General features: G+C 30.5%; 2 protein-coding genes and 1 non-coding gene across 4 annotated transcripts in view; 2 read left to right on the top strand and 1 right to left on the bottom strand.

Annotated features, from left to right (window-relative positions):
* LOC109329641 (protein STRUBBELIG-RECEPTOR FAMILY 3-like) overlaps nt 1–13,640 on the top strand; it is a 63,628-nt gene that overhangs the window by 26,115 nt on the left and 23,873 nt on the right. The window lies entirely within an intron of this gene.
* Nucleotides 8,683–11,550, top strand: LOC109329648 (enoyl-CoA delta isomerase 2, peroxisomal-like). Its single transcript, XM_019563367.1, has 2 exons — nt 8,683–9,419; nt 11,515–11,550. The coding sequence occupies exon 1, from the start codon at nt 8,700–8,702 to the stop codon at nt 9,414–9,416; it is 717 nt and encodes a 238-aa protein (XP_019418912.1). The 5' UTR covers nt 8,683–8,699; the 3' UTR covers nt 9,417–9,419; nt 11,515–11,550.
* Nucleotides 13,201–13,272, bottom strand: TRNAQ-CUG. Its single transcript has one exon. It is a non-coding gene; the product is annotated as a tRNA-Gln (tRNA).

Genomic DNA, 13,640 nt, shown 5'->3' with positions numbered 1-13,640 from the left:
ACTTCACTTTTCTTCTTCAATAGGTAGATCCACACCTTTCTTGTGCAATCATCAATGAAGGTTAGGAAGTACTTGTTCCCTCCAATTGAGTCTGTTTCAAAAGGGCCACATACATCACTATAGATCAGTTCAAGGGGCTTCTTAGACCTTGTTGGGATGTTTGATTCAAAAGGACTTCTTGCTAGCTTACTGGTCAAGCAATCATCACACAGTGTTGTAGGTGATTTTATAGCTGGCAATCCTGCAACACACTCAGTCTTGCTTAGCAATTCTAAACTTTTGAAGTTTAAATGTCCATACCTCAAGTGCCAGAGCCAAGTATCTTGTTCCACTCCAGCTTTGAGACAAGTTTGTTCACTAACTTGTATCTTTATCTTGAAGGTTCTATTGGATGAAAGAGTGGCCTTCAATATCTTCTGGTTTGTTCTATCAAACAGAATTAGTTCACCTTCTTCCATTATCACCTTGTATCCTTTCTCTAGAAGTTGACCAAGGCTTAACAAGTTATTCTGCATCTTGGGCACATAGAGCACATTGGAAATTGATGATCCCTTGCCATCAAGTCTTTGAATCAGTACCTTCCCTACTCCTTCTGCTGAGACTGATGAATGATCTGCAAATTTCACTTTGCTTTTGACAGATTCATCTAGTTCTGCAAACCAATCTCTTCTACCTGTCATATGGTTTGAGCAACCAGTGTCTAGGTACCAGTAGTCTTCACTGCTTCCTTCATTTCCAGACTCATTCACAGTTGTAGCCATCAATAGGCAATGTTCATCACCAGAACTGCTTGAACTTTCCCCTTTTGCAAGTCTAGCTTCATCTTCTCTAGCCTTCTGCCATTTGTTGGATTTGCATTCTGATGCAAAGTGTCCATAATTTCTACAATTGTAGCATTGCAGCTTCCTTTTGTCTATTTTCTTTCTAGTTTCTGAATTCCTCTAATTGTTCTTGCTTTGATAAGAATCATTACCAATCCTTGTACCACTCTGCTCAGGATTTCTTGTTGAGGAGCTTGATTCATTGGTCCTCCATTTGCTGTTCTGTCCCTTTTCTTTGGTTTTCTTGTTCCATTGATTGAAGTTTTTCTTGTTGAACTTTGCCAGAAAAGCTTCATCACCAACTCTGCCTGAGTTTCTTCCCTTCAGCCTCAACTCATGAGCCTCCAAGGATGCCTGCAACTCCTCAATTTTAAGTTCTTCTAGGTTCTTAGACTCCTCAATTGCAACTACTATGTGGTCATACTTGCAAGTGAGAGTCCTTAGAACCTTCTCAACAATTGACTTCTCTTTGATTGCTTTTCCACATGACCTCATCTGATTTGATAGGGTTAGAATCTTGGTCATGTAGTCTGCAATTGGTTCATTCTCTTCCATTTGCAATACTTCATATTGTCTTCTCAGATTTTGCAACTTCACTTTCTTGATCTTTGCTGCACCTTCATAGCATTTCTCCAAGCTCTCCCAGGCTTGCTTAGCAGTCTCAGCTCCATTGATCTTTTCATAATTTGCTGCATCAACACCTTGGTAGATCAAGAATAGTGCCTTGCAATCTTTCTTCTTGGCTTCACTGTACATTGTTCTTTGAGCCTCGGTTGCTCCTTCTCCTATTTCTTGATAGCCTTTCTGCACTATCTCAAGAACTTCTTGAAATCCAAATATAGCTTTCATGTGATTCCTCCATCTATCATAGTTCTTGCTGTCTAAGATAGGGAGTGTCATAGAAAAGCTATTGCTATTTGCCATGTAACAACTTCTTCTTCTTGCTTCTGCTTCTGTCTTTCTCCTTCTGATTTCGTGTGTATACTCCTACACACTCTCCACCACATACACACAGGCCCCTTCTCTTGATTCACACAGAACCTCCTCTTCACAAAGCTCTTGATACCACTATTGCCTTGATTGCTTGTTCTTCAAGCTACTGTTATGCACACCAAGTGCATAAACACCAGCACAGAAACAGAGAATGAAATGGAGTAGGAATGAAAAGAAGAATGAAGAATTAGAGTTTACTTGGATAACAAGAAAGAACAATTCAATGAATATACCTCTTTGTATTATTGATTAACTTCAACTATCAATGAATACAATTGTACTTTCTTCACATAGGCTAGACTTCTATTTATAGTAATCCTAACCAACTAACTCTTAACTAACTAGACTAATTAGGAAACTATCACAAATACAATGCCAAAAGCTGAATTATTAACAACATTAAGGACAAAAATAATCTAAAAAAACTCTCCAATCAAATATAGCCAATTATGGCACATAGAAAATAATGCCAATTATTGGATACAAGGTAGAACTTACCTTTTAATCAAATCGGAATCTTTTTTGTTTTATAAGGTAGTTTCTCGATTTTGTTTTCATAGTGTTTATTTTTTTTTGGTTTCCCATAGGTATCGTCGTACTGGAGGCAATCCTGTCCGAGCCGGGAACATCCACAGGTAAGTGGGGCTAACTCTCCCAACGAGCATTTTTTCCATCTACAAGACTTGAACCCGGGTTATTGCTTAAGAGGAATCAAGTATGTACCACTTGAATCAACGTCCGTTGGTTCATCGTGTTTATTTAATCCTTTTTTCAAAGTTTTATATACAATAAATTAATTTGCTATCATTGTGATATAATAATCATCACAACTTTAATGATGTATAACATTTGCACTTTCAGTGTGCTTAATAATATTATTTTTTGCCAACCAAAAAAACCTTTAATAATGTCTTCATCTTCCTTAATTAGCGAGAAAAAACCCAAAAAATTATAAAAAAGAACCTATGCTGATATAATAAAATACAATTTGAAATCTAAATCTCTTAATTTTCATTTTCTAATGCTCAAATTTGCCAAAGCTACCGCGGTAACCCAGTAATCAAATTCAATTTGAAGGAAATAGAAGTACAAGCTGATCATGGAGTTGATTAAATTAAGATTTTGCTCCTTAGTAAAGTTTGGTAGTCCAAATACTTCCTATTTCTCTTGGTGTAATGATCTTATTTATTGCTTTTAATATATTTGTATTTTTTTGTATTGGGTTAGCACCTCTTGTACTTGGTTAATACAATTTTGCTTATAAAAAAAAGTAATCAAATCCAAATGATCCATGCACAGGTCATTCAATTTTAGATTGTTCCAAGCCTATCAGAAATCCAAAAAAAGTTTAGTCCCTCTCTACATCCCTAAATTAATTTAATTTTTTAAAATAGGTCCCTAAATGTTGAAAATTTGTAATTGGGTCCTTAAACTTTCAAATCATTTGTGATTTAATTTGTTCCCTAAGCATTTATAGTTAGCCATTTGTAATTTGTTCCTTAAGCTTTTAAAGGTAGTTATTGGGTCCATGAACTCTAAAAGCTTTTCTAAGTGAAATTCAAATTTTGGTTTGTTGTTTGTATTTTGAGAAATTTAAATCTCAGTGTTGTTTAAAAATAATTATATTTTAATTAAAAATTACTTTTATTAAAAATGAATCCCCTCACTTAAAGATTTTATTAAGATGTTAAAGAAGGTGTATGTTGTACCGAAAACAACAATTATATAAGTTGCAAGTCGAACATGTACCTTTCATTTAGTGTATTTATTATTATTTAAAGCAAAAAGGGATATTTTAGGAACTCGAAAACTACTTAATTAGTGAGCATATTTTCCTATTTCAAAAAATGTATTATGTTCACAAGCCAAAACAATAATACCCCACATGTTTTATGTGTGTTTACTTGTTGTCCAAATTTTGAAGTTTTGTGATATTCAGCTATTGCAAGCACTTGAGTAATCATATATTCACAGTAAGTGCTTATTAGTTCACCATAAAAAGAATATATAAAAACTCACCATAATAAAATACCATATTACTAAGTAAATTGCTTCCATAAGTTCACCATAAAAAAATAAAAAACTTTGGCTAAACTAACAAATTTGATATTGTGTGAACATAAACTAAAGAATAAGTATATGTTATTGATATCCATTAATTTTGATACCATGATTAATTAAGCTAAGTTTTGGTGGGTGTTGGAGTCTTCAATTTTGGGATTGTTCTAACCTGAAACAAGATGATTATAGTGAACTAAAGAGTGGTCGTGATTATCATGAATGGCATGGATTCATCTTCAGATTCTCAATCTCAGTACCTGCATCTCTCTCCAGGATTTAGGTTCCACCCAACAGATGAAGAATTTGTTGTTCACTACCTCAAGAAAAAAGCTTCCTCTCTTCCTCTTCATGTTGCAATCATTGCAGATATTGATCTATACAAGTTCGACCCATGGGAGCTCCCAAGTATGCAACTTTTCACACACCCACAATTTAATTTTCTCTTCTCATGCAAACTTGCCATCTTAGCCACAATATTATAGTTTCCCTCTTTTTTTTCTTTAATTTAGGGTGACGGGGTCTCCTTTATCATGGTCATGAACTATTCGCAAATATATTATAAAAAAAAGATGTATATACTAACAATCTAAAAGTTTATTATATTTTCATTCTATCCTCCAACATTTACTTTTAATCGTCATTGACTCTTTAAAAAAAATATCAATGAATGATGGATGATGTATTGAATATGTATAAATCTGTATAGTGATAATATATAGATATTACATTCCTATATTTTTGATGTGGTTACGATTATGATTATGGTTATGGTTATGATGTGATTGTAAAAAATTATATAGTTTTGGTAATCTATGCAATTATATAGTTGTGATGGCCACAGTGCAATTTAGAACCTTAATGTACCCTTAGGATATGAACCTATTTTGGTATCCAATATTATTCATTTTTGAATGTTTTTGGTTCTGGAATCATCATATTCACAGTTCTGGAATGAGACAGGTGGCTCTCCAGAATCATCTTCTTGGAGCAAGAGATTCCATTGTGATCTTGATGCTGTAGAGGAAAACACTTCCTTTCTTTCTCTGCTTAGCCAACTTCCACAAAACACAACTTTTCACTCAAATGCTCTTCTTGGAAACGTTGGTGATGCTGTGTTTAGGCAACACTTTCAACTTCCAAACATGAATTGGAATTAATAGTTTGGTTTGGCTCATGTATCATGTTACTCTACCCTTTGAAGATTATACTAAATCTGATACTATATTTGAATATTAGAATAATGATGTTAATTCATTTAGTACATTTATTAATAAAAACCAAACATGTGAGACTTAAAAATAATATTCTTTTGGTCCCAAAAAATGCTAAAAGTTTGAAAAGTCAAAAAGAAATAATTAACATGTTTTAATGTTTTGTATAACAAATAAATCCATCATAATTAAATTTAATAAGAACATGGTTCTAATGAGTAATGACTATTAATATTTGATAATGTGCTCATAATATAAAAAAGTTATAATTGAAGATATAAGAGAAACATTTGCGAGTCACTATTTTCATCTTGAGTTCTAATAATTCCGAGTCATAATCATGAATTTGATTTAGTTGATATACGTGCCTAGATTAGATTTACTGGTTGAAAGCCAAATTCACTAAGAAAATGTGTCATTATTAGATTTCATGCTTAGCTCTAATATAATGTATCGTCATGGCATTGGATCCTCTTAAAGCACCAAACTTTGTTGTCGTGTTATCCCTTTCATTGAAGTTTAAGTATATCTCTTACATTTCGACTTGTTATTGCACCAAGAGTTTACTTTTTATTGTGCTGTAAATGATGTTAGCAAATAGAATATGTGCCTATATTGTATAAAATGTTTTGGTAAGAATTGAGCTTTTATATCCAGAAAGATGATATTTTTATTTATATTATTGAATTATTTGAGTTTGGAAGTTATAAACTGATTTAATGGATAGAGTAAATGATTTAAGGAATGAAGTGTATGAATTTATAAGTTAGTGTCTCACCCATGACAAATTTAATATAAAATGAAGAGTACATATAGACATATATAATATACAAACTACAAATGTATATGTATAATAAGAAAATGATAGTGTTTTCTCACATTTCTATACAAATTCATATATAATAAGTGGAACACATTTTTTCATATTTGACAAAATAAATATATATTTGTATATTTGATGTTCAATAATTTCTCTAACAATGCACGCAGGCTGCCCGTTTTGTCTATTGGAAATGCTAGCAGGTGAATCGAACATGTTGGGCGAGCATTTGAGGATGAATGTGCAAAATTTCATGTCATGTCTGCCCAATAAGTGCGGGTATATGTGTCTCATTGGCTTTGTCCAGATTAACAATGATAGTTGGAATCATTTATTTGCTGATAAAAAATGAACTATTTGAATGTTCGAGTTTCATTCATAATAAATATTAACATTTGTTTGAGAAAAAAAATTAATTATTTAAGTGTGTAAATTACACGTATATCCAATGATGGGTTGTCATAATTAATGTGTGTGTTTTGTTTTGAACCAGAGAGGTGCTTTTTTTCTTTAAAAGTGACAAGGTGTGACTGTTAACTTACTCAATTGTTAAATAAAATGCTAGCAAAAAGTTAATGCCAGTTCAATTATAATTGAAAAATATTAATCATTTTTTAATTAATGCAAAACTAACCAAAATGGTATTGTCTCTAAGAGAAAAACTTGCATATAGACATATATAACATGTCATATTTAGAGATAAGTATATATTGTTATTTTGTTTTATCATTAATGATTAAATTTTAATTAAAATTAAATGTTTAATATATTGTCAAGATTTTATTGGTTGTCTTCACGTACATACGTCTTCATGTAAGTCTTTCTCTATGACTAAAACCAAGGTAGCATTTAATTTTCTCCCCTCTCCTTTTTAATCAAATAATTTGAGTAGAAAAATAAAATAAAATATTTTATTAATTGTTGATAGTTTTCATAAATTGTACCCTCCTGTTCATATATTTTAATATTTATGGTTATATACATGATTTAAGAAATCCTTGAATGATATAAAAAAATTGACATTTTTTGGCATTCTCATCTTATGAGCAAAGAACTAATCCATTTCGAATTATGTGTATGTTCATCCTAACAAGTGTCATTTACATAAATTTAAGTCTCAACTTTTTTGGTCTTTTTAGGGATCTAGCATGAGATTACACAACTAGACCAAACACCTTAATAATTTTGATAAAAATAAAGACACATAATTCTCATGGAAATTAAATTAAAGAATACCGTATAAATTTGTAATAAAAAAAGTTATAATTGATAACATATGAAAAATAAAGTATAATTGTGTAATGTTTAGAACAAAATAACATGAGAAAAAAAGTTATATTATGTTTTCATTTTTTCCTTATGAAAAAAAGTGTAGGTAGAATCCAAGAAATGCATAGTCGGTGTTAGAACTCTTACGAAAAATAGGGTAGGTAGTTATCTAAAATATATGATGGTGACTCCAAATTTATTAAAATAGGTCAAAATCGAGTTCTACTTCTTCTGAAAAGTCACATAACCATTGTTCTTATCTAAGGGTAAAAAAGTAAAAAAAGAAAGTAAACTAATACTAAATATTGGGAATGTGAGTCTATATGAGAATTTTAAAATTGTTGAAAAACTTATTTGATCACAAATATATTTTTTTGAGGCCATTTTAGGCTTTTAATTTTTCAATAATGAAATTAGTATATATAAAAAAATTGATTAAATTCTAATAAATCTCATAAGGTATATTTAAAGAAGGAAAATGCAAAAAAAAATGGCAAATAGAGAAATATTTAACCTATTTCTTTGTATAAAATAGATTTTTGTGAGTGTTATTCACTTAAAATATTTTTTGCATTTTCTTTTTTATAAGCAAATGTTAGTGTTAATATTTTTTAGTGTGTTGATTTGAATCCTCAACATTCTTATCACTCCACTCTTTAAACCATCAATCATAACCACCTTATTATTAAGGTGTTTAGGTGTTTGTTACTGCACATGTTTAATCTATCAAAAAATTAATTAATCTTTTCTAAAATGTCAATGGTGTTATTTATTTTTATAGGCTTCTATTAATAATACTCTTTTTATGTTATGATTTTGGTCATTTCATACAATTCTATGTGCTTATTATTTATATTTTGCACTAAAATATATTTATAGTGATTGAAAATAGAAAATTATTAATTGAGTAAAAACATATAAATGGATATGGTTAATGAACAATAATTTTAAGAATCTATATTTAAATTTCTCAGTACGATAATTGATGTGAGAAATAGAAATATAACCTAGAAAAAATAATTTTTTACCAAGAGGATAAAAAATACCCTTATCTATAAAAATATCCAAAAAAATCTTGTATTTAAGATCAAATGTACTATTTATTACTCCCCCTCTCACTTTTAATCATATAGTTTATGTTCAAAAGAGGAAATAGTTTGGTTTCATTAATTGGGAACAATTTTGATAAACTACACTCACACATTCTATATGTTTGATGTTTAAAGCTTATCTAAATTTAATACAATTGATTAAAATAAACAGATTTATTCCATATTGAAACAAAAAATATATATAAAAAAAGTTAGATCATGTTTTAATTTTCTCCATATTACCAAATTTTGTTATAAATGCAATTTGTTCAAGATTAAACTGATATATATCACTTGTAAATTTATAACATTATTTTTTCACAAGGTAGGGAGATATATCATTTTCCGAAGAAATGAAACCATATGAGTCATTGGCAAGTATAAAAGAATGAATGGAATTGTGATTTGTGTAGATTAGAAAGATAAAGTAAAGATGTGTAGCCTTGAGAAGCGTGGCAACCTCTTCTTCCTTACCCTAACCGGTGACGACCAGCACCGCCTTGGTCCGCCACTCATCTCCTCCATCCTCTCCACCATTTCCAAAATCTCCTCCCAAGCCAACGCCGGCTCCGTCCTCATCACCACCGCACACGGCAAATACTTCTCCACCGGCTTCGACCTCTCCTACGCTCGATCCGCTCCCTCCCCCTCCGAAGCCATAGACCGGCTCAAATCCATGGTCGAATCCCTCCGTCCAGTCGCGGCTGCCTTCATGTCCCTCCCGATGCCAACCATCATCGCCGTCACCGGCCACGCCGCCGCTGGAGGGTTAATGCTTCCGATATGCCACGACTACATTCTGATGAGGAGTGACCATGGCGTGTTGCTGATGCCGGAGGTGGATCTTGGACTGCCGTTGCCGGATTACTTCGCCGCCGTGATGAGGGAAAGGATCAAGTCGCCGGCGGCGTTGCGTGATATGATGCTGCGAGGAGTGAAGGTGACGGGAGAGGAAGGGGTGAAGATGAAGATCGTTGATTCGGTGTACGATAGCGCGGAAAGGACGATAGATGCTGCAGTGCGCCTGGGGGAGGAATTGGCACGGAGAAAGTGGAATGGTGAAGTGTATGCAGAGATAAGAAAGAGTTTGTATCCAGAATCGTGTCAAGTTTTGGGTTTGATTCAGAAACAACTCGTTTCTAAAATCTGATCTGCTTTCTTTCTCTACGCTTTGTTTCGTGGCTAACATTCAGCATTTGAGTATTTTCGATCTGAAATAATTTTACCTATAAATTTTTTAGTGTAATATTTATGTATTAAATAAAATGAATGATGGATTAGTAATATATAATATATAAATCTTATACATGCAATGGATTAATAATATATAATTTATACATATTCAGTGTACTATTATTGGTTTTTTGCATTACATTTCATTTTTTTAAAGTCATGGATAATTAAAAATGGATTGTGGATGATATATTGATTGTGTAAAAATTATTGCACTATCAATATATATTAATTTTGTGAAATTCGAGATAGAAGTTAAACCGGCAGAGGTCTCGTATTAGGTTTAACTGATTTAAACAATTAACGTTCAGTATGACCGGATAATCCCATACATAATTAATAATTTTTATCTACAAATATATGTTATATATAAATGTAAAACTTTGTATAATTAATAATTATGTTGATTATATTGAAGTAATAACATATTTAACTGATTTAAACAATTAACGTTCAGTATGACCGGATGATCTCATACATAATTAATAATTTTTATCTACAAATATATGTTATATATAAATGTAAAACTTTGTATAATTAATAATTATGTATGATTATATTGAAGTAATAACATATTCATCTTTTTCTGAAGGGTAGTAAAACAAAATATTATAGCAATGTTCCATTTTTTTGTGACCGTTCGGTTAACTTTTCGAGTTAATTCGGTTTAACCGAGTTTAACACGATCAGATTGTATTTTTCTCAGGTTCAAAAGAGTCTAACTCTTATTCGGTTAAGACTGCATTATATAATCATTTTCATTTCCAGTCAGCGGTCAGACCGTTTAGACCATTCCATCATGTCCAACTCTAATACTAATGTTTGATTTTGAGTTAATACACTTTCAACCTATGAATCGAGTATTAATTTGGAGAAATTAAAGAGAAATAAATAGTTTCTCCATTTTGGTTGAGAAAAGAGAAATAATAGAAAGAGTAAAAAATATGCAAGTTCCACACTATTTCTTAAAGAGTAAAAATTAATCTCCTAGTTTTACATTTTTTTTCTATTTAATTCATAATAATCAATATTCTAATTATTTATTTTTAATTAAAATTAACAATTAAAAATATTAATAATGACTTTTTGGCCATGTCAAATTAATATATATAAAAAACAGGATGATATAAATGTTTGCTTTTTTAATAGAAATATATATCAATTTCTTTGGGATTTATTTTCGGTAACTCCCGACAACTCTTATCTATCTATTTTCATCACATGGTCCCGGAGTTACAAACTTCACAGTACTTTGTACTTCCCTGCTCTAAACTTTTCTTCAAATTGAGACAACACTTTATTAAGATTTAATGAACCTAAAGTTCGATTTCAAAGTTGATTTTTGGAGAATAATAATGTGAAGGAAAATATATAGAGACTATAAAATACACTTGTAATACAATGCTAGAGATTTTTTATTATTATTTCTTCTGCTCATGATCTCAACTCACAAAGAAATATGTTTCACGGAGGTGTTAACACTTTTATTAAACTATTCCTAAAACTAAAAAATCAAAACTGAGTAAAAATTATTGGCCTTATTGTGGTAATTATTTTGCCTATTTTTTCTGTGACACATCTTTATTTTCCAACACTAAAAGAATTAACTTAATCATATTTGCCTTAAAATATTACATATTTCTAAATATCATGTAAGTATATATCAAGCAATTGCTATACTATTACCAAATCCCATCATCTCTCCAAAAAAAACATGTCTGTTTATATTTCTATCCAATTAAATTACATCAAATAACATAATTCTTCGTTTATAACTTTTCTATTTAATTGAATGATGCCTTTTAATTGATTTAGTACACATTAATAATAATCAAGGTCGTCTGTCCCATATTTTCTTGGTTTTCCTGTATCAAATGAATCAAAATATACTAACAAATAAAATATAACACTTTATTTTAATTTTATTTTTATAAATAATATATTAATATTTAAATAGGTGAGACATGAATTAGGGACATAGAATCATAGTATTTGAAAGGTGTAGATCTGGAATAGGTTAGTGGGTAGTATCAACACTATGAGGGGCTTATATTGGATAGTATTAGAGAAAAAGTTACACATTTTATATGTATTTCAATATGTGTTTATTAGTTTGTTAGCTAGTTAGTTTATACTATAAAAAAAGTTTTTCATGCTTTAATAATTCAATGAGAAAATTTCACAACATTCATTTTATGCTTCTGCATTATTTTTGCAATAGACAGAGATCACTTGCCTCGAATCGTATCCCATTTCATGTCTCAAACCAATTAAAATATGAGTTTTTGTTATTTTTTATTTTAAAATTTTTCTTTCATTCATATGACAATAGGTGATAGGCTTAAGACGGAGAATGAGACATAATTGGAGACAAGTGATCATTGTTATCTTACTTTTGGAAATTATTACGAGGATCTGGCCATGCAATTCCATGTTCTAAACCAAGCAACACGGTCGCATTTTTCTAAGCCTTTCTTCTTGGAGAACCACCACCTTCTACACAATTAAAATGAAGACACAGTTATTGGCTTTGAAACATGATTTTGCTTTCACATGTCCCTCATATCCAAAATGTTAACCAATCAAATTAAATATAATGAATAAGCTTTAGATTATTATTGCATATCCGATAGAACAATTATAAGTTTATGATTAGTGATTTTTCTATGCGTATACAATGGAGGTTATATAACCAAACTCATTCTAGCATATTTGCTTTGATTATGAGTCCCCGGAAGCAAATTCAACCAAATGATGGTATGGTAAGTGAACATCCAATTTTATCTTGCTAGAAAACTCAAATTTGTTTTTAGCAAAAATATATTTTTTCAAAAAAATTATAAATAATACTTATTAAATAAATTTTGAAATAATAGATCAAATAGAAGTCTCTAGAATGTTTTTGAAATTAAGAGAAAAATAGTGATGTTTATTACTTTCTTACACCTTTTTAATTAATTATTAAATAAATTTCAAAAATTAATAAAATATTGATGCTTCTAGAAGGTTGTTAGATAATTATTGATAGTTATATCTAAAATTAAGTAAAATAATAAAAAATTCATAACAAATTATATATAAGAATGTTGGGTATGAAGTCTCGCATTGGATATACGAGGATGACTGAAATAATTTATAAGTAGAAAACACTCATAGAACTAATGTGTTAATGTTATGGTTCAAGATGTGGTGTCTCACTTGTGACTCTACCCTCTTTCTATACAGTAACAATGGAACTCCTCGATGATTGGAGGCTCCCCGGTCGTAGTCTGGTCTAACAAGTGGTATTGGAGTCGATGGTTCAGCTAGGACATGATGGACTTAAGGGAGAGCGGACTAGAAAGTGTGTGATACCCACACTTGAGGGGAATATTGTTAGATTTATTCAAATGTGATGTCTTACATTGGATATACGGAGATGATGGAAAAAGTTTATAACTAGAAAAAACTCATAGAACTAATACCTTAAAGTTTTGGTTGAAGACATGATGTCTCATTTATAACTCTACATCGGCGGTTACACACTTATACCTAACTAAAGATTTCTATTAGTTTTGTTGTCCCATCTTATTTTAAATTATCTATCTATTTAATTAATAAATAACTAAATAAATATTTTATTAACTTTTTATTTATTTTTCAATTTTAACTATTATCATTTAGACTTTAGAGTATGAGGATACTTACAAAAAACAAAAACGAGGTCCCACCGAGATTTGAACTCGGGTTACTGGATTCAGAGTCCAATGTCCTAACCACTAGACCATGGGACCAATTTGCTAATTTGGTTGATAAGGACTAAACAAGTCTTAATCGGCTGTGTAAAACGATGACATTTGAATAAAAAATGAAAATACACAAATCAGAAAGAGCAACACTTTGAAAGGCAAATTATTGTTTATATCTATGTTAATATAAAAAATAATATTTTAAGATGTTGGTCAAGTGATATCATAAAAAAAAACCACTAGGGAACCAACAAAAGGCTAAACAAAAGAAAAATATTTTAAGTAGCTTTATCCCAAAAACACTATGTATATGATATGGTCTAAGCATTTTGAAATAAATGGCAGTGTCCACTAGTTAATCATCCATATTACAATCATATTCTAAGTACATTATTTTCCTCACAAAAGTATTG

Source organism: Lupinus angustifolius, chromosome LG16 (assembly GCF_001865875.1).
Source record: "Lupinus angustifolius cultivar Tanjil chromosome LG16, LupAngTanjil_v1.0, whole genome shotgun sequence".
NCBI classification, from domain to species: Eukaryota; Viridiplantae; Streptophyta; class Magnoliopsida; order Fabales; family Fabaceae; genus Lupinus; species Lupinus angustifolius.
Note: the sequence above shows the minus strand (reverse complement) of the source record. Positions and strands in the feature narration are given on the sequence as shown.

Coding starts and splice junctions, on each gene's coding strand:
- LOC109329648 (XM_019563367.1), top strand. CDS start 8,700: ATGTGTAGCCTTGAGAAGCGTGGCAACCTCTTCTTCCTTACCCTAACC.